Genomic DNA, 21,146 nt, shown 5'->3' on the forward strand with positions numbered 1-21,146 from the left:
TGTTGATTCATGCATGTTTGAGTAATGCCAAATTGTCCTTATTTAATTTAAATTTTGAATTCCTGCTTTCACCTACACCCTATACCCGCCCACATCCCTCTACTTAGCTGCGATTATTTGAAAAATAAAGACTGTCAATGGACCAACTTCTGTCACTAAGCTGTTTTTTTAATCAAACATTAACAAAATGTGAAATTTGTATCGACTTATGTTGTAATTTAATATTAACTTCCAGAAAAAAAAACACAACATTTTTCTCAGGCCTAGTTCCATTTGTCTGAAGTTATGTTTTTATATAATTTTGCTTACTTTTAGGGCTAAATGTCTGTTTTTATTGCTCTAATTTGCAGCACTTTGAAAACTGTCTTGTTTATGAAATGTGCTATATTCGAATACAGTTTGATTGGATATCAAAATAATGATGAATGAACGTTTGTATCCGTGGTTGGTCAATGCGGTGCTTGATGTGTAAATATAAATGTCCATTGGTTGTGTCCAGGTGGATGAGGAGGCCTCGCTGTGGAGTACCAGACCACCCTCATCAGAGCCGCAAGCAGAGGAATAAACGCTACGCTCTGACAGGACAGAAGTGGAGAGACAAGAGGATCTCATACAGGTATAGGCTGTTCCCAAAGCTGGATTTCTAAACACAAATTAGACAAAAATGAAGTGCGTTCAGTTCATGGTCTCCTCCTCCGTTCCTCCCAGCTCTGTTTCTCTCTCAAAGTGGGGTCTTGGCTCGAGGCCTGATGTGAATACATTTTTGCAGTTTTGAGCTGATCCCTTTGGCCTATATTCTGCCTTCAACTCAAATTTTTGATTGAAAATGTTACATATCCCTAATAAAAACATTAAACGATAATGATTATAAAATAGAGCGATAAAGCATGAAATGAAATGTATTGGCAGTTGGGATGTCAAGAGTATTAGGTTATTTGATAATTAGGAATTTTCAGTTTTGTAAAGCTGGTCACAAACTTGAATTATAATAATAATAATATGTTTGACAATGGGAATGAAAGAAAGTTAAAGATCTCTGTAATTGTGAATAATCATTAAATTGTGATGTTTTTTTTTCATAATAATCATAACACTAACATTAGATATCATGCCTAATAAGCAGTGATAGTGTAGTAATTTACTTATCCATCCATACAATCCGTATCTCAGATTTTGGTTTAATATCCATTTCCAGGATGTGCACGGACAGTGAAGGAGCCTTTGGAGTGTTCACATAAACCCATAGGGCTCCTCTCCTCTTTCTTCTGCATGTGAATGCCTCTTTACTGCTGCTAGTGTTACACCTGCTATCAGCTGCCACAGACATAGGCCTAATCATATTTATCTTTATCTTTGCTCCTTTTACTGTGCCGCCAGCGTGTCTTCAAAGTAACCTCAGTCCCTCAGTCAGGGCAGTATGTGTCGCAGATTCAACATACACATGAATTCATATAATCAATAAAGGGCAATACATTTTTGTTTTTTTATGGTTTTATGGAATATTGAAATATGATTAACATGAAAGCAAGACAGATTTAACAGGCCTAACATTTCAACTTTTTGAATAACCTTTTGCACTTACAGAAGAAGACATTATCTTGACATATTTTTAATTTAAAAAAGTTGTCCAATAGAAAGTCAGTCTGGCTTATATCTCCTTTTGTACCTGTCCCATTTGTCCCAATGTCCAGCAAATTCGTCAATCTTCAAATTCAGTTAAATGTCCAAAGTTACTTCAGTCCAGTTCTTAAGCCTCTCTTTGGATAGACTGTAGTGAAGCAGAGTGTTTTACGGTGACCTCACCCTGTTGGGGGCAACTGAAGGCACTGTCTTCAGTGCTTCTGACTAAACACTTTAGGTGATGTAGAGAGGTGCAGAGGAGTTGCTGGCTCCTGCTCACTTCAAATGATCAGAAGCAACTGCTGAAGCTGCAGGATTATGCAAGTGTGCATCTTTAAATGAGAATTTCCTCTGGCGCCCGGGACAGGCACATGGTGGGGAGGATAAATCAAAAATGTTTAACTCAAAATCAAATCAAATCAATTTATTTTTGTAAGGCCCAAAATCACAACAACAGTTGCCTCTGAGGGCCACAGGGAGAAATGAATCAACAATGTCTGTGGTGGCGATGAAGTCAGACAATGTCTGTGGTGGCGAGGGACGATGTCCCAGGGTCCTCTGTCCTTAGACTCTCCTTCTCGGCCAGGAAAAACTACAAAAAAAACCTCTTTGGGAAAAAAGCGTAGAAACCTGGAGGAGTTCCAGTGAAGGAGAGATCCGACTCTCACAGACGGACAGACGGACACAAGGAGACTGGAGCTGGACCCACTCTTCAGGCAGAAGAGGGACCGTCTGAGTCGAGCTGGACCCACTCTTCAGGCAGATGAGGGACCGTCTGAGTCGAGCTGGACCCACTCTTCAGGCAGAAGAGGGACCGTCTGAGTCGAGCTGGACCCACTCTTCAGGCAGATGAGGGACCGACTGAGGCGAACTGGACCCACTCTTCAGGCAGATGAGGGACCGACTGAGTCGAGCTGGACCCACTCTTCAGGCAGATGAGGGACCGTCGGAGGCGAGCTGGACCCACTCTTCAGGCAGATGAGGGACCGTCGGAGGCGAGCTGGACCCACTCTTCAGGCAGATGAGGGACCGACTGAGGCGAACTGGAGCCACTCTTCAGGCAGATGAGGGACAGGAGAGGGGCATCTGGGTCCACAGGTCCTCAGGAGTGAGAGAAAGAAAAGAAGGCGGTGAACAGTTTGCAAGTGGAATCAAAAAATAAATATTGTTTGATAGCATAAGTAGTCAGAAGAAGAAGAGGATAGTGCTCAAGCTGTCATACTTCCCCCAGCATAGTTACTCCTAGGGCAGCGTAGCTGAAGCTGTGGGTTTATCTTTCTGTTCCTAACTACTCTGACCATAAGCGATTTCGAAGAGGAACGTTTTAAGCCTGGACGTAAATGAAGAGACTGTGTCAGCATATTTAACATGGGTCGGGGGCTGATTCCATAACACAGGAGCTTGGTAGCTAAACGCTCTACCTCCTACAGTACTTTTAGAGACTCTTGGCACCACCAGAAGGCCAGCATTCTGAGAGCGAAGAGCTCTGTTTGGATGATATGGTTCTATAGCATCTTTGAGGTAGGATGGGGCCATGTCATTTATGGCTTTGTAGGTCAAGAGTAGAATTTTGAATTTGATTCTAGACTCGACGGGGAGCCAGTGAAGAGACTTCAGCACTGGCGTAATGTGCTCTCTTCTTTTTGTTCCTGTTAGTAATCTTGCTGCTGCATTTTGAACCAGTTGAAAGCTTTTTATGGAGCTTTTAGGACACGCTGCAAGCAGGGAGTTACAGTAGTCTAATCTAGTCGTTACAAATGCATGGATAAGTTTTTCGGCATCACTTTTAGGCAGGATTCTTCTGATTTTGGCGATGTTGCGCAAATGGAAATAGGCTGTTTTACAAGCTTGATTTATATGAGCTTTAAATGAGAGCTCCTGGTCAAATAAGACTCCAAGGTTTCTTACAGTAGAACTGGAGGCTACACTGACATTGTCCAGTGTGACTATCTGCTCAGATAGAGCGTCTCGTAGATGCTTAGGGCCAAGCACAATGACCTCGGTTTTTTCAGGGTTAAGAAGCAGGTAGTTTAGTGTCATCCAGGTTTTTATCTCCTTCACACAAGTACTAAGTCTGTCTACTTGATCGCTCTGATCAGGTTTCATTGATAAATACAGCTGAGTGTCGTCTGCATAGCAGTGGAAGTTAATGCCATGCTTTCTAATAATGTTGCCTAATGGTAGCATATAAAGAGTAAACAGAATTGGACCGAGTACCGAACCCTGTGGCACACCGTAAATTACTTTAGAGCTTGGTGAGGAGCTCTGGTTTACATTAACAAATTGGAACCTATCAGATAAATAGGATTTAAACCAGCTGAGGGCTGTTCCTCCAACACCTACATCACATTCTAACCTCAGCAGTAGAATGTTGTGGTCGATGGTGTCAAACGCTGCGCTGAGGTCCAACAGAACCAGGATTGAGACCAGTCCATCGTCAGCGGCTAATAACAAATCATTTGTGACTTTAACTAGTGCAGTTTCAGTGCTGTGGTGGGCTCTGAACCCTGACTGGAAAACTTCAAATAAGTTATTGTCCTGCAGGTGGCGACAAAGCTGTTTTACTACAACTTTTTCAAGGATTTTAGAGACGAAGGGAAGATTTGAAATAGGTCTGTAGTTTACCAATAGGTCGGGATCTAGATTAGGCTTTTTCAGAAGAGGTTTAATGACTGCATGTTTGAAGGACTGTGGAACATAGCCACTTTCGAGTGAAGTATTTATTATATTAAGAATAGGGTCTATAATTAGGGGAAGAATGTCTTTGAGGAGTCTGCTTGGAATGGGGTCTAGGACACAAGTTGAGCTTTTAGAGGACATAATGGCTGAAGTTATCTCTGCTTGATCAACAGCTGTGAACCTTTCTAAGTTTACAGGTGGATTTATATGGGACGTTAGATTTACAGCTTGGGCTAGTTCAGGGCTAATAGCGGGGGTAATTTCATCTAATTTATCTCTGATTGTTTTTATTTTATTATTAAAAAATAGGAGGAAATCATCAGAGCTAAGTGTAGCTGGGATTGAGGGCTCTACTGCACTGTGACAGTTTGTTAGCCTAGCTACAGTGCTGAAAAGGAATTTAGTGTTACTTTTGTTGACTTCTATTAGATTTGAATAATATCTGGTTTGGGCCTTACGCAGAGCCTGCTTATAGGACAGCAGGCAACTTTTCCATGCTTTTAGGGATTCTTCGGTGTGAGAGCGACGAAATAATCCCTCTAACTTTCTAACTTTTTGTTTATGTGAACGCAGTTCTTGGTTGTACCATGGGGAGGCGCGCTTTGGCCTAATGACCTTCTGTTTTAACGGCGCGACAACGTCAAGAGCAGACTTCAGAGAATTCATGGTCAAGTCGACACATTGATCACTTAAACTGGGACTAAAGCTGTTCTCAGCAGGATCACATGACATGTCACTGAATATTGGCTCTATTATTTCTTTGAATTTTGAGATAGATTTTTCAGATATTGTCCTTTTCATTATAACTTTATTTTGTGGGACTGGATGATCTTTAAGAATAAACTGAAAGGTAATTAGGAAATGATCTGACAATATAGGGTTTTGAGGGAGGACAATGAGGTCACTAATCTCTGTTCCATACGTTAGGACAAGATCCAGAGTGTTCTTGTGAGTGTGAGTCGGTTTATTTACATTCTGAGTGAAACCAATGCTGTCTAACAAGGCGCTGAAGGCATTACTGAGAGCGTCATCACTCATGTTCACGTGGATATTAAAGTCTCCAACTATAACTATTTTATCCCAGGCTAACACTAAGTTTGATATAAAGTCAGAAAACTCTGTTAAAAACTCTGAATAGGGACCAAGAGGTCGGTAGATAACTATGAACAAAACTCCTTTTTGGTTTTTCATATTTGGACATGTGATTGACAGCATAAGGCTTTCAAATGAGTGAAATGCATTGTTAGTTTTAGGGCTCATGAGTAGGCTTGAGTGGGAGATCACTGCCACACCACCACCTCGGCCTGTGCTCCTGGCAGTCTGAAAGTTAACATGGCTGGGTGGGGTGGACTCATTTAGTCTGACGTAGTCGTCTTGTTGAAGCCACGTTTCAGTTAGAGCTAGAAGATCTATGTTATAGTCACTAATTAATTCATTAACTAAGAGCGATTTGGAGGAAATTGCTCTAATGTTTAGCAGTCCACATTTTACGTGTTTATTCATTTGTGTATTTGTGTCATTTGTGATTGTTATTTTCCTTAAGTTATTTGGTCTGACGCCTGAAATATTTTTTCTGAGATGTGACTTTTTGGCATTATTTGTACGAGGAACACGAGGGACACACACAGTCTCTATCTGTCTTGAATCTGAACACTTCACATGTAACAGAACGGGCGAGAGTTCAGCGACAGAGGAGCGTCTTGAACTGCTTGATTATTTTTCTGCCTCCTAAGCAAAGCAAGATCCGATTATTGTTTTAGCTGATTTTAAAGTTATCTATTTGTCAAGTGTAGTTTGTTAACCCTAGTAAGCCTTTTTTATGATGGAAAACACATTTTAACTGAGTAAATGTTGATGTTCTAGTTACAGTCACTATGTTTTATCTAACCATTTACCCAAATAAATAAATATCACTGCATTCCAAACTATTCATTACATTTATTTGCCTTATAAAAGCTGTTTTTCACCATCACTTTTAGTAACAGTTCACTCCTTATACTTAAAGGGTAGAGCAGATGTAATAAATACTTTTTCATAGCTGTGAGCCCCACGGTAAGAGGCTATAATTTCAGTTTTTTTTCTTTTCTGCTTCCATCTGGTTTGCCCCTGTTTTATCTGAGGTTCAAAGAGGTTTCAAGAAACAACATGAAAGTGGAAAGCTTGATGAAATATATAATGATGTTCAGCTCACAGTAAAGTATATGAACGACTTTTGAAATTACTCCCTGATGTCTTAGACCTTGTTTCTCCCTTTTGAGTTGTATGCGCTGAACCGAAACTGCCCCACTCAAACTTTCCCTTTGGTCGACAAAAGGATATTGTTTCATGAATGCAAAGTTAATAGATTTGAGAGTTGAGACATTTGAACGTAGCATTTTAAGAGAGAAGACACTGCTTAAAAAAAAAGAAGATTGTGGTGGGAGGTTACTAAATCATTCAACAAATACAAATCTTACTTAGGCTAAATCTTACTTTCTGTTCTCATTTGCTCATCTTTCATCTCTGCAGCATATCAAACTTCACGCCTAAAGTGGGAGAGAAGGACACGCAGAGAGCCATCCGACAGGCCTTCAACGTGTGGCAGGCCGTCACGCCGCTCTCCTTCCAGGTCTCACTCTCTCACCATTTCAAACATGCAACGGAGCGTATCTGTTTCCCTTCACCTTTGACCCCAAAGCTTTGTGGACATGTCTTACAGGAAGTGCCCTATTCAGAGATAAAAAACGAGGGTAAAGAAGCTGACATCATGATCTTCTTTGCCTCGGGTTTCCATGGTGACAGCTCTCCATTTGATGGCGAGGGGGGTTTCTTGGCACACGCCTATTTCCCCGGCGCAGGAATCGGAGGAGACACTCATTTTGACTCCGATGAGCCTTGGACTCTGGGGAACGCCAACCACGATGGTAAGACTTTTGCTCTGCTAAAAAAGTACTTTGTCAGAGATGTTTGAGCACAACTAACATCAACTTCTCAGTACACAGCATTAGAGACAAATATGAAGTTAAATAAACTAACCAGTTTCATGGACGATCTCGACAAGGTGGGAACGACTTCAAAGTCAGTGGGTGTATGTGTGTTTGATTTGAATATGTGTGTGTGTAGTGTTGTATGATACATTGCAGATGAAAGAAAATTAGGAAACAAGAGTGGGGCACGTAGGTGATCGGGCTGGAAGCAGTATAAGGGAACACAAGCCCATAGTGTAGTTTTTAAAGGCAAACTCCAACCGTGCACTAAACACCAAACATGGGGCCATTTTGTCACGGACCACTCTCTCACTTTTTCTTTTTTATTCACTTTACACTTTAATTTCACTATATTTTACGCTACATCAGAGATGTCGAGCCAACAATTATACTCAAGTACCAGTAAAAAGTATTTGTTAAAACTACTACACAAGTCTTTACAATTACTAGTTAATGTAATTGAAAGAACAATCAATTGTAACACCATGGATTTTTTTTTTGAATGCACACAATCTAGTATTTTGAAAGGAGAGGCGAAATAATATCTGAAAGTAGTGTGTAAGAAACATCAAATCATTTAATATTGTCAAGATAAAGCGTTGTAGCTTGTTCACTTTGGAAGACCAAAACATTTAACACTGTGAAACATTAAAGGTGCCATAACATGCAAAATTGACTTTTCAGAGCTTTTAACCTTCTTACATTGCTATTTGTGCTTCATATATGTACCCAGAGTGTTTTTTTTGATTGATTCCCGCAGTGTCTAGCTATATTACAGACTATCTCCTTTCCTCGAATCTCCAAACTGACGGGCGGTGGGGCAAGACCGTGTCATAAGGGCAAGCACGCGTCATCATCTGAAGTTCTATCGTTTCTCACTCACTGGCGCGGAGCTGCACACCGCGGAGCTACAGCTGTGGGGCACACACTACATCACGGGTGGGCGGGGCACACACGCGCTCTGAGACTACGTCACGGGTTGGGCGGGGGAGCCAGATCGCTCTTCGCAAGGGTGGGGGCAAATATCAAACCAAGCCGTCTGCATTTCCGGGTTGGTGAGGGGTTCCAAGGCCTGGGTGATATTTCTTAACTATTATGTTATGGGTGTTGCACAACCCCTTATTATTATCAATTATACACTTAAGATAGACTACGAAACGTGAAAAAAAGCATGTTATGGCACCTTTAAGTGTGAAGTAAGAATGCAGTCCGAAAAATGTACCATTTAAAAAAAAGTTACCCTTGTACTTCTGCTCTACATTAGAAACATATCCAAGTATGTTACACTTAAAGGTCCCATAGCATGCTAAATCGACCTTTCAGAGCTTTTAACCTTTTTTTTTAACTCACTCCGGGTGAGTTACGCAGCACACAGCTGTTTCAGCCCATGCTCCAGCAAGCACTCTGTACCTGTAACACGCCTCCCTCCCTCTCTCCTTCCCTCGACTCCCCGCTTGAGAGGAACCGCGGCTATATAGGCACAGTTAGCTTCAAACGCTACTTTGTTCCAACGCTGCTGCCGCTGAAATATACTGCTGTGTCAAGCGCACGCCGCGGCCTCTGTTTACACCACCATTGTCTCCACGCTGAGACTACGTCACAGGTTGGACGGGGGAGGCAGATCGCTCTCCGCGAGGGTGGGGGCGAATCTCAAACTAAGCCGTCTGCATTTCCGGGTTTGTTAGCGAGGTCCAAGATATGGGTGATATTTTATAACTATTATTTTATGTTGCACAACACTTATTATTATCAAATATACCCTTAGGGTAGACTACAAAACGGGAAAAATAGCATGATATGGAACCTTTACCTTCAACATTAATCACTGCCACATCAAATAACTTCATCATATCCACAGACAACTATTGTTGTGTTTGGATTGAAAAATTAGTTGAAGATGCCACATGACTTTGTAGTTTTCCTTTGTTTCTTCCTCTAAGTTTGACAAATGGCTGGTGCCAGATTGGCTCCCGTTGACAAACTAATGTGTGATAGAGAGAAAGCAGAGGGACAGTGACAGAGCAGCATAGGGCTCTGCTTTGAGAGATTAGACGCAGAGACAATTAGCTGAGTCAAAGGAGCACCTATAGTCCCTTTGCCCCCAGCACAGCCCTTATATAACAATCTCTTTCCACAGGACCATTTCTATATATATATCAAGGACGTTAAGAGCACTGTGGAGCGTCATAAATTATACGGCAGTACATGCATTTTCAACTTGCTAATTGGTCAAGATATATAGTGGGGACTTATTTGCGAATTAATGATTCATGCTTCAAGTGCGTGTGAGTATTGCCTGGGTATCCAGACACTTTGCAATGTCTCTTTATCTCCAAATCCCTGCACACACTTCCAGATGCACACACTCAGAGTAATTGAAAGATTAGAGACATGATAGTGAGACAGACTTCTAAAAGCAGTGGCTAGAGAAGGGTGTCAGACGAACTCCAACAGTCGAATGTTTCTTTGACATCTGTAAATACATACATTCGTGCTTGATTGACTATTAATGTATAGAAATCATTGCAATGCCATGGTGAAAAATAGAACCAGGACTAACCTCAAACAGGAGTGAAAGACAAAGTATGTCTAAAGTATTTTGGTGATATTGTAACTTTTTCTATTTTTTTGACACTTTCCCCCAGCCACGCGTCCCATTGATCAGCTTTCGTTTGGAGTAATTGACAAATGGATTTAACCAATTCAAACATTGTCCTGGGGCTTCAAAATGGCACTCAATTCTAGTCAATGGGCTGTGCTCATTAGCACATGTCACCAGTTTAGCCTAGTGGGTAGGGATAGCCAGTAACTCTGAGGCTTTGATGTGACGTGGGCTCACGCACTACGTTTACACACTGACCAATCAGAGCGAGAGTTGCTAAAGCTAAACTGCAGTATGGCTTACACTCTTCCTCAGCAGATTTCCCAACATTTCTGAGCTGCTGACTATTTTCTACCAAAATTTCATGTTAACTCCAGGTTGGAACATTTGTCACATACTTGCTGCAAGTTTCTCAGTTTTGTCAAATGTTGCTTATTGTAAATTGTGCCGACAGCTTGACACAGTGTGCAATTGTTAGCCTTGAGTCTGTAGACACTGAAGCTCTGAAGAAACAATCGAAAATACTTCACAAAGACAGAGGATACGCCAAGGGATGGTGGCATAGCGGCCATGTTCGATAGCCTCCTCTCATGTGACACGTTGTCTCCAAGGTGGTCCCTGGATTTAAGAACAAGCCTGATGTAGAGGTGGTCAAAATATCGACATTTAGATAATATAGTGAATGTTGTTATGAAGATATAATGAGTATATAATAAAAAGTAGAACCATGCTACAAAAATGTAATTAAAATAAAACAACTTTCAAAAAGGATATAAGGTTATATTTATGCTATTTTGTGATTGATTTTACAGGCATTTCATATTTATCTGGTAATTAAACCTCAACTTATGTTTAAAGACATGTTTTGACATGTATCGTTGGATAGTCCAAAAATAAATTTTTGGCAATTTTTGGCAATATCGCCCACCCCGAGCCTTATGACAATACGACAAAACCCATATGATTAGAATATTTTAAAATCCATTTTAGATCCTAACTTACCTTTTTATGTTGTTGGAAATTACACAATATTTGCCTGCAATATTGTGTTAACATAATCACCTGTAAAGATATATTTTGCTGGGTTCAAATTTCACACTTTTTCTATGCTATGGAAGTACAACAGTTATTTCATGGTTCTCACGTATTAACTATAATCGTTAACTTGTTATGTGTAAAAGTGTTAACTACTAGAATGCGCACACAAGCTATAATACATTGTGTTTCGGGGTTTGAAGGAAACTGTATTGGAGGCTTGATATCTAGAAGATGGCAACACATTTTACTTCAAGTCATGCATTTAAGTTTACAACCATTGCTAACTTCAAGAACAAAAAAAGCTATGTTTGACCCCCATGTAAGAGAACAAAGATTGTCTTTCTCCCAGCGCTTCTTGAGGTGGTTCAGAAGACTTTGTATCAAACCTTGCAGCAGCGTTTGGTGGGGCTCAGCTGAGGGGCAGCCACGGGAGGTCTACACTCACGAGAGACCTCCTGGGAATTCCCTCAAGCTGTCATCAGAGAGCACTGTAAAATGTGGTGGGTGAAATATCAGATCAGGGAAACAGAACTGAGTAAATATAGCATGTGAGGGACTTGTGAGTTATTCAACTGTGCCTTTGAACAATTTGGTTTATAAGTCGGGCTGCAACGATTTATCAACTTATTGTGACTAGTTGACTATAAAAAATATAGTTTTTTTGGATAACTGATAATTCTCTCTATTTAGAAGTTTTCATCAACTATATTTCAAACTTTATTTGGTTAATAATGTGTTTAGTCTCAATGTGCAATTCCAATAATCGCTGACTGGTCGAATACTAAAATAGTAGTTGTGACAGCCCTATTTTTAGACACAAGATAAGATATTTGAGTGATCATTGTCACACAAACTTGCATAAAAGCAGCAGGATGGTGCTGTATTTGGCGCACTGTGCAAATGCTATTTTTAAATTAATCTAGGTCAGTATGTTATGAATATTGCATTTTGTTTTGTCCCATAGCTTGTTGCAAACGTGGCAAAAGATTGTTGTAAAACTAGTGTCTGATTTATGTGATCACTTGTGATAAAGTGATACGGCCATTATTTAGTTTATTTTTAGTTGTTTCTGGTTTAATTGTATTTTGTAATCTTTGGTCACCCAATCAAATATTTAAACATGAAACCATTCTTAGCAGTGGCTTGAAGAATCAAACTAAATACTATAGATTCTAGCTCTTAAACGCAACAAATTACTGACTCAATCTTGACCAAGTAAGTTATTTAATAGAAAACCCAGACAACAGAAATGCAGTTCAGTGGTGCTTTTCTTACAAAGTCTTAAGACAGCTTGCTTTTTAGCAGCAATAGAAACTGTTAAAGTTTTCTGTTAATCCAAGGAAATCCATCTCTTTGTTTACAGTAACATTTATGTAAAAGCCTGTCTGTCCACCGAGGTACAAACTCTCCAACTGAAGATAATGATTTTGTTTAATTAGGTTCAGAAAGAGTCAAAGCAATTACAGAGCTGATGAAAAGTATTTACTGAAACTGAGTCGGTGCTGATTTAGGGATTGACAGCTAGATTACTGAAAACAAGGCACCCGTAAATGACATTCGAATATATTTTACATTTGATTGAATTGAAATTCCGACAATTAAAGAGGATGCAAACGCTGCGGGATATTTTCATTGTTTCAGTCATAGGTCTGTCACTATAAGATGCATTTGTTGGCTGTAATTTCATCCTTTGAAATTTCACTGTAAGTTTAAGAGGTTGATGTTTAGATTTCAGTCATTTAACCTGCACTGATCTGTGAAAGAAATAGTTTTGGGCCTAAGTTTTGGGACTTGGGCTTGGAAGCTCAACATCAGACAAAGGGTTTTCATTCCAAAATCAAAGTCATTTCTGGGGCTCTTGAAGCTGCCGTAGTGAAAATATCTCTAAACAATGACTCATTGTACTTCGGGAGTGCATTGGCTTGTTGAAGTCGGTGTATTTTTGAAACTCTTTGCCATCTCACATACATACATAATTTACTAGTTTTACAAATTTAGAATCTTGTCTCATACAAGTCTGAATTTTACCCTTGCCTCTGCAGTAATCTTCAGTGAGTGGCAGCATTTCAACAGGATCATGCTGGACTTTCTTCCCAAATGTTCTCACTCACGGCTCTTTCAGTTCACCCTAATGCTTCTTTTTATGTGGGATTCATATGACACTGCTGATGAGGGCATCTTATAGCAGGATTTAGCCCACTTTCTCTGTGCCTCCTTTAGTCTTTTTTACTTTGTTTCCACTGAGAAGCCTTTGAATTTGAGGTATTTATTTATTATATTTTTGAGAATTTGAAACAAAATAAGGACACACACAGTTTTTCCACTACAACAATAATGCCCCTGATCAAATAATCCATTATTAACTACTGTGTTAGATATACACATTATGTGTTAGGACCACATGCTCTAAATTCAACAGATTATGTTTACCTTTTTAGGACCAGCATTGCATTATGTTTGCCAATCAAACTTAAACGGAGAATTTGACAAACTTTACACATTACTGTATAATAAAAAAAGTTGCAAAAAATACCAAAAGAGCTGTGACAAATATAGTTAAACAAATATAGTAAATTAGGGATGTGCCAAAATATCGTCACACTAAATTTAGTGATATATTATCAATATCGTGGGTTGGGATATATATCGCCATGAGTCATTTTTGGTATAATTTCCCTTTTATTTTGTGACCTCACTACAATTTAGTTGCTACCCAGAAAGGAAACTTTGGGTTTCCTTTCTGGGTTTAACAAAGAAAAATGTTGTTAAAATGGATTGTGTTCTTTAAAAAATAGTGATATATCGTAGAATATCATATCTCATGTATGGCAAAATCGTGAAAATATTATGAAATATTCATATTAGGCATGATATTTCCCATCCACTAAATACAACCAAAATGATGTGAAAATATGTATTTTATTAATTTGTCAAAGAAAATATGCCCCGTCCATGCATTTTATTCTTTGTATTTTTTTCTTTAGGTAATGATTTGTTCCTGGTGGCTGTCCACGAGCTGGGCCATGCTTTAGGTCTGGAGCACTCCAATGACCCCAGTGCCATCATGGCTCCCTTCTACCAGTACATGGACACGCACAATTTCAAACTGCCTTTGGATGACCTGCAGGGCATTCAGAAAATCTATGGTAAGTTAGTCTAAAGCATGACTTTTGCAAACAAAGCAAATACCAATGACTTATCAATGGCACAATCAAAGGGTGCTGTCCGTTGGACTGATATGAGAGAATGTGTTCCTTTTTATTTTACATTGCCCTATTCTGCATTAAGAGTTGGCCCTGAAAGCAAAAACTTGCATGAGCACACACCAAACCCCGAACTTGTACATTATTAACCGTAAAACCCAGAGTGAAGCTGAATTATGAAACAGTGTGGTCCAGTGGCAACCCAGCGATGCTGTGTGTGTGATGAGGTATTAAGAAGGTTTAAGACAAAAGACAAAACAAAAATGGTGCTTATTTTGTCACTGTTCCAAATACTCCCGGGAGGCTTTGTTCTTCTGCTGAGAGAAAAACAAATGCTTGTCATTTTGGTAAACTTGAAAGTGAACAAAGAACAGTGAAAGCTTGTCAGTGGCATAAGCATCTCTCCCTAGTCTCTTTTTATCACAACAGCTTAAAATCCTATGTTTACAGGCAGTAGTGAAGACAAAGAGCACTGCAAAGGAACACAAATAGTACAAGTTATGTAAGGCAGTGGTCTTAGTATTGACTATTTAGACTAAATGAGTAGAGTACATCAGTTATTCATTCCCAAGTTAACAACAGTTAGCACATGTGTTATATAATTACAGTATTAGTGCACATTTTTTAAAATATTGGTGTAAAAAAGTGAATTTAAAAGGTCTAATACCAAAAATACATAATGTACAAAACATGAAATAAAACAGTTTTAAAACAGACACTGTCTGTGGTGCTGATGTTCGATCTTGCGTCACTTTCAGTTTTAGGCATATTATTATTATTATTAAAACCTGTAGCGGCGATAGCACAGTAAACCATTCCTCTAACTAAATTGTAAATTCACATGTGTCTTTGCGTCTCGCCAGGTGTGCCCACTGCCATGCTGGAGCCCACTCGCCCACTACCCACTCTGCCCTCACGACGCACCCACTCTACGTCGGAGCGGAAACACTCGCGTCCAGCCCGCCCCCCAGGGGACCGCCCCGCGCTGCCTGGCAACGGCAAACCAAACATCTGCGATGGCAACTTCAACACTGTGGCCTTCTTCAGACGAGAAATGTTTGTCTTCAAGGTAAGATTGTGGAATAATTAAACCTCATCGGACTCATCTTCAATACAATAATAATTATGATAATTCATCTGCAGGAAATGTATTTATTTGTTTTCAGCTGTTCATCACATTCTGTATTTGTACCATTGATGTATTATGATTTGTACAGCCACTTTAAGGACAGCATTGACAAATTACTTATTTGTTTCTTTCTTGTAATAAAACCATTGTAATGATGTTTTAATAACAAGTAGGGCTGGGCGATATGGCCAAAAAATAAAATCTTTATTTTTTATATTTTATTTTGCACACTTTGGACAATTACAATTTTAATTTATTTTAATCAAAGTCTCTGCCACTGCTGCTCTTTAGGGAAGCTCAACACATTTTACTCCCCTATGGAGGACAATATTACTGTCAGGAGGAAACTCAAATCTAAAAGTTTGCGTGCTGCTCTTCTCATCTCTGGTTGTCATGGATACTTACACCCAGGGGAAAAGGGGCGGAGCCGGAGCGGGCTGCTGTTTTTACTTTGCTCAGAGAAGACAAGATTCAAACAATTTTACAGAGAAAACTTAACTTTTCACGCACAAAGCACAAGCTTTTGTAAGGTACTAAAGGCTCATCAGAAAGATGCTCAATTGTTCACTGGACTCTTCCCAAAAATATTTGCAAGGCAGAGTAGAAGTGAAAGTGGCTGCAACATGCCTCATTCTAAGTCCTAGGAACAATAAACTCGTAATTTTCACAGATTAAACTACTTAAGGCTCCTTAAAGATGCAACTCTAATTAAGCAATAAAGGCTATATACGCTGGCCTTTGACAACAGTCACCTGGGAGGATTGTGAAAAGCGTTGAAGTTGTCCTCTCGGTGCGCACGGCTGGTCAGCGCAGGTGCCCTTTAGCAATTTTTCACATTGTCGATTATTAAAGACCCGAATTAATCAAATTAATTTTATGTATTGCACAGCCCCAATACCAAAAATTACAAATGGGAAGTGGATAAAAGTAACACAGGATCAAAGCATGTTTGAGTGAGAGGTTGAGGTGTGTGTAGTGTAGACAGTGAGTCATGCGACTGCCATATAAAGCGCAGCACCAGGGAACAGAGATAAGCTTTAATTGAACATTAAGTGGAGGACGAGTGCTCTAAGTGCTTTGAGAGGAACATGACAGTCACTCTGGACACAATAAGAGCTTCAACACTACCGAACATGTTCTGAACATCTGTTCACCACATAATTCAAGGAAAAATGCACAAAATGCTATGAGGTTAGCCAAATTTAATGAAATTCTACTTGTCTATTTTCAAATACTATGAATGTAACATTAAATATGATATTGTGTTTCTCTCACAATATATTTATAGACTAAAATAGTATAGTATTAATAGGATTTATATAACATGGGGTAACCCTAACCCTTATCATATCCTGTTCAGTTGCAATGACAATAAACCTTTTCTGATTCTGATTCTGATCTAGTTTGTAACTAGAGTGGAAGCAAATATGTTGTATGTGTAATTATAGTGCTAAATGTATTTTGAAATGTATATTAACAATCTCTTAGTTACAAATATATTGTTTACTTTTTTTTTTTTTTTTATACAGCTGTTTGGAGCTGTCCGTGGTGCTGATGTTAGAATTTGCTTGTCTTACTTGTCTGTATACATTTACATTGAAAATTATATTCGGATACTGTCTCAAATTATTATCAAGGACTTTTACTGATCACATGATAACAATTACCGGTACATTTGCACAACTATCTCTGTTAATGCAATGTAAGTTTGTTGACTTGGTAGATGACAAACCCACTTCTCAAACACATGCAGTAAATTGGAGCTTGTCTTTGTGGACATCGTGGATGGTGGCTGGAAAGGGTGAAACATCTATGGTGATGCCTGTGATCTTTAAAACTGAATGTTAGAAAAGGTCAGAGTGAGTCTGTGTTTTAGGTCTGCTCACTTGTCTCCATGACGCTTTGTTTGGCTCCAGGGTCCGGCTTTATTGTGGATACTTCTAGGTTGATATAATGGGATATTGATTAAATATTATTGCAATATAGTGACTCCATTAAACACAGATGTCTGCCCAGTGATCACTGCAATGACAACAACACTAGAACAGCAAATTCATTGAAATCCACCTCTTTTTGGTCTGTAGAGCATATAATCTTCTTTCTTAGAGCTTGTCCCACTTTAGTGCAGGGTCTGCTTTTTTGCATCATTTCCTCCCTTTTATGAGATAATTGGGCATCTTCTTGGGTGAACGGGATTTCTCTCAAATGTTCTTTAATAATGTCCACTCACCTTTTCTTTGTTTGTCTTCTTTGTCTAGTAAGCGTTAGCTGTGGTGCACATTACCACCGATTTGGGCCTCTCATGTTTTTTTGTGACATGGGCCAGCCTTGTCAACCAGAATGACCATTGTATTGATTCTCATGGCTAGAAGTACAATAATAATATACAGTAAAAGTTTTGTCTGCCTATAAGAGCAAACGGCTAACTTATTTGTCATAGTAAATGTTTAAGAAGCTAATCTCCCCAGTGTAAATGTAATGTCCCCAAAGTTCTCTGTATTTGTCATAAGCTTATGATGTTTGCTGCAGTTTATTTTCAAGCTGTGACCATTATATAAATATGTCCCATAATACTTATACATTAAGTGCATTACTATCCCCGGCAGTTGTGCAGCTATGGTCTCTGAAGTGAGTCTTAAGTGTTTGTGAGACATTTACTAAGTAGCGCTTTACACAACAGCAGCTGCACTCACATGGTCATAAGGGATTTTTGCAATGTATTTTAAGCATTGTTTAGAATACATTTTTGTGGCTGCTATGTTTTAAGCAGGCCATTTCCTCCTGGCATGTTCTGCAAGTTTTGCAAGACTGTGTTCTATTTAGATATTTCCAGTTCCACTCTTTATGAACATGAACTGTGCAGGAGGTTCTTGCTTCTTCACTGACGCAGAATGATGCAGAATAGAGCACACTTCGTTGAGTCCAGTTTAAGGTTGTGTCGGAACATGAACTGGTGTTAAAAGCTAGTGTGGGCCACTCATTATGAGACATTTCCATTTTTTTTTTTCCCTTTTCTACTTCAGACAGGCATTAGCGGTCTGTGGATAGTGCTTGATAATTGCAGGTGAAACATGTGGTGTCTTTTGTGGTGACACTCAAAATGGCGTTATGGACTGGTTTAACCTGCATCACATTTGGTTGAGGCAATGGGAAACCAGGCCCAGGAAATTACTCACAATTAAAAGTAAACAACAAAGTGGTGTACAAATCTGTTGGTTATTTTATTACTTTATTTTTTCTTTAGATCTCTGAAATCCAGTCACAGAACTTATGCATCTATTTTGTGTTGTTCATCTGACCAAATAATGTTACATGTATTCATCATGTAGCTTTTACCGGACAACGCAATGAACTACTAAAAAATAAGATGGTTTTAAAAACATTCATCCATCACATTGTTTTATTAAAATCAAATCAATTATCATGAATTAATTAATCCTCTCCTTGAACCGACACCTTAACGTGGTGGAGGGGTTTGAGTGCCCGAATGATCCCGGGAGCTAAGTTGTCGGGGGCTTCATGCCCCTGGTAGGGTCTCCCAAGGCAAACAGGTCCTAGGTGACGGGTCAGACAAAGATCGGTTCAGAAGCCCTCTATGATGACAACACGAACAAGGCAGTTTACGTCGCCCGGCGTCACCGGGGCCCCATCCTGGAGCCAGGCCTGGGATGGGTGCTCCATGGCGAGCGCCTGGTGGCCGGGTCTTACCCCACGGGGCCCGGCCGGGCACAGCCCGAAAGAGCGACGTGGGGCCGCCCTCCCGTGGGCCCACCACCCGCAGGAGGATCCATAAGGGGCCGGTGCAGAGAGATCTGGGCGGCAATCGACGGCAGGGGCCTTGCTGATAGCCCCTCAGCTCAGCCGCCACGTGTTGGAGTTTACCCCGGTGAACGAGAGGGTCGCGTCCCTCCGCCTTCGGGTGGGGGACAGGTCTCTCACTATTGTGGCGGCCTACGGGCCGAACAGCAGTGCAGAGTACCCGGCCTTCTTGGAGTCCTTGGGAGGGGTACTGGACAGTGCACCGACCGGGGACTCCGTTGTTCTACTGGGGGACTTCAACGCCCACGTGGGCAATGACAGTGACACCTGGAGAGGGGTGATCGGGAAGAACGGCTTCCCCGATCTGAACCCGAGCGGTGTTCAGTTTTTGTACTTCTGTGCTAGCCACGGATTGTCCATAACGAACACCATGTTCAAGCACAAGGGTGTCCATCAGTGCACATGGCACCAGGACACCCTAGGCCGGAGGTCAATGATCGACTTTGTTGTCGTGTCATCAGACCTCCGGCCGCGTGTCTTGGACACTCGGGTGAAGAGAGGGGCAGAGTTGTCAACCGATCACCACCTGGTGGTGAGTTGGATCTGATGGCGGAGGAGGAAGCCGGACAGACTTGGCAGACCCAAGCGCATTGTGAGGGTCTGTTGGGAACGTCTAGTGGAGCCCTCTGTCAGTAGGGTATTCAACTCACACCTCCGGGAGAGCTTCTCCCATGTCCCGGGGGAGGTTGGGGACATTGAGTCCGAGTGGACCATGTTCTCTGCCTCCATTGTTGATGCGGCTGCTCGGAGTTGTGGTCGCAAGGTCTCCGGTGCCTGTCGTGGCGGCAACCCCCGAACCCGGTGGTGGACACCGGAAGTAAGGGATGCCGTCAGACTGAAGAAGCAGGCCTATCAGGCCACTCTGGCTTGTAGGTCTCCGGAGGTCATCGACGGGTATCGGCAGGCCAAGCGAGCCGCGGCTCGTGCTGTCGCAGAGGCAAAAACCCGGGCCTGGGAGGAGTTCGGGGAGGCCATGGAGGAGGACTATCGGTCGGCACCAAAGAAATTCTGGCAAACCGTCCGGCGCCTCAGGAGGGGGAAGCAGTGTCTCACCAACACCGTTGCGGTGCGGGTGGAGGCCTGCTGACCTCGACTGGGGATGTCGTTGGACGGTGGAAGGAATACTTTGAGGATCTCCTTAATCCCTCAGTCACGTCTTCGGAAGAGGAAGTAGAGACCGGGGACTCGGAGGCTGGCTCATCCATCACCCAAGCTGAAGTCACTGAGGTTGTTCGCAAACTCCTCGGTGGCAGGGCTCCGGGGGTGGATGAGATCCGCCCTGAGTACCTAAAGTATCTGGATGTTGTAGGACTGTCTTGGTTAACAGGTCTCTGCAACATCGCGTGGCGTTCGGGGACCGTGCCTCTGGACTGGCAGACCGGGGTGGTGGTCCCTCTGTTCAAGAAGGGGGACCGGAGGGTGTGTTCCAACTACAGAGGGATCACACTCCTCAGCCTCCCGGGTAAGGTCTATTCCAAGGTACTGGAGAGGAGAATCCGACCGATAGTCGAACCTCGGATTCAGGAGGAGCAGAGTGGTTTTCGTCCCGGTCGTGGAACACTGGACCAGCTCTATACCCTCCATCGGGTGCTCGAGGGTTCATGGGAGTTTGCCCAACCAGTCCACATGTGCTTTGTGGATCTGGAGAAGGCTTTCGACCGTGTCCCTCGGGGTGTCCTTTGGGGGGTGCTCCGGGAGTACGGGGTCCGGGGCCCTTTGGTCAGGGCTGTCCGGTCCCTGTATGACCGGAGCAGGAGCTGTGTTCGCATTGCCGGCAGTAAGTCAGACCTGTTCCCAGTGCATGTTGGACTCCGTCAGGGCTGCCCTTTGTCACCGGTTCTGTTCATTGTTTTTATGGACAGAATTTCTAGGCGCAGTCAGGGGTCGGAGGGTGTCTGGTTTGGGGACCACAGGATCTCATCTCTGCTGTTTGCAGACGATGTTGTCCTGATGGCTCCATCAAACCCGGACCTGCAACATGCACTGGGACGGTTTGCAGCCGAGTGTGAAGCGGCTGGGATGAGAATCAGCACCTCCAAATCCTAGGCCATGGTTCTCGACCGGAAAAAGGTGGCTTGCCCTCTCCAGGT

At 41.6% G+C, this 21,146-nt stretch overlaps 1 protein-coding gene across 1 annotated transcript in view; it reads left to right on the top strand.

The window, feature by feature from the left end:
- Nucleotides 1-21,146, top strand: part of mmp24 (matrix metallopeptidase 24) — a 38,525-nt gene that overhangs the window by 11,921 nt on the left and 5,458 nt on the right. The window contains exons 3-7 of the mRNA XM_072452058.1: nucleotides 500-616; nucleotides 6,808-6,907; nucleotides 6,998-7,202; nucleotides 13,890-14,051; nucleotides 14,972-15,177. Of these exons, the coding sequence (XP_072308159.1) occupies nucleotides 500-616; nucleotides 6,808-6,907; nucleotides 6,998-7,202; nucleotides 13,890-14,051; nucleotides 14,972-15,177 (790 nt within the window). The remainder of the gene's footprint in view (nucleotides 1-499; nucleotides 617-6,807; nucleotides 6,908-6,997; nucleotides 7,203-13,889; nucleotides 14,052-14,971; nucleotides 15,178-21,146) is intronic.

This window comes from Eucyclogobius newberryi, unplaced genomic scaffold (assembly GCF_026437365.1).
Source record: "Eucyclogobius newberryi isolate DKJ021-1_F unplaced genomic scaffold, fEucNew1.0.hap1 SCAF_19, whole genome shotgun sequence".
NCBI lineage: Eukaryota > Metazoa > Chordata > Actinopteri > Gobiiformes > Gobiidae > Eucyclogobius > Eucyclogobius newberryi.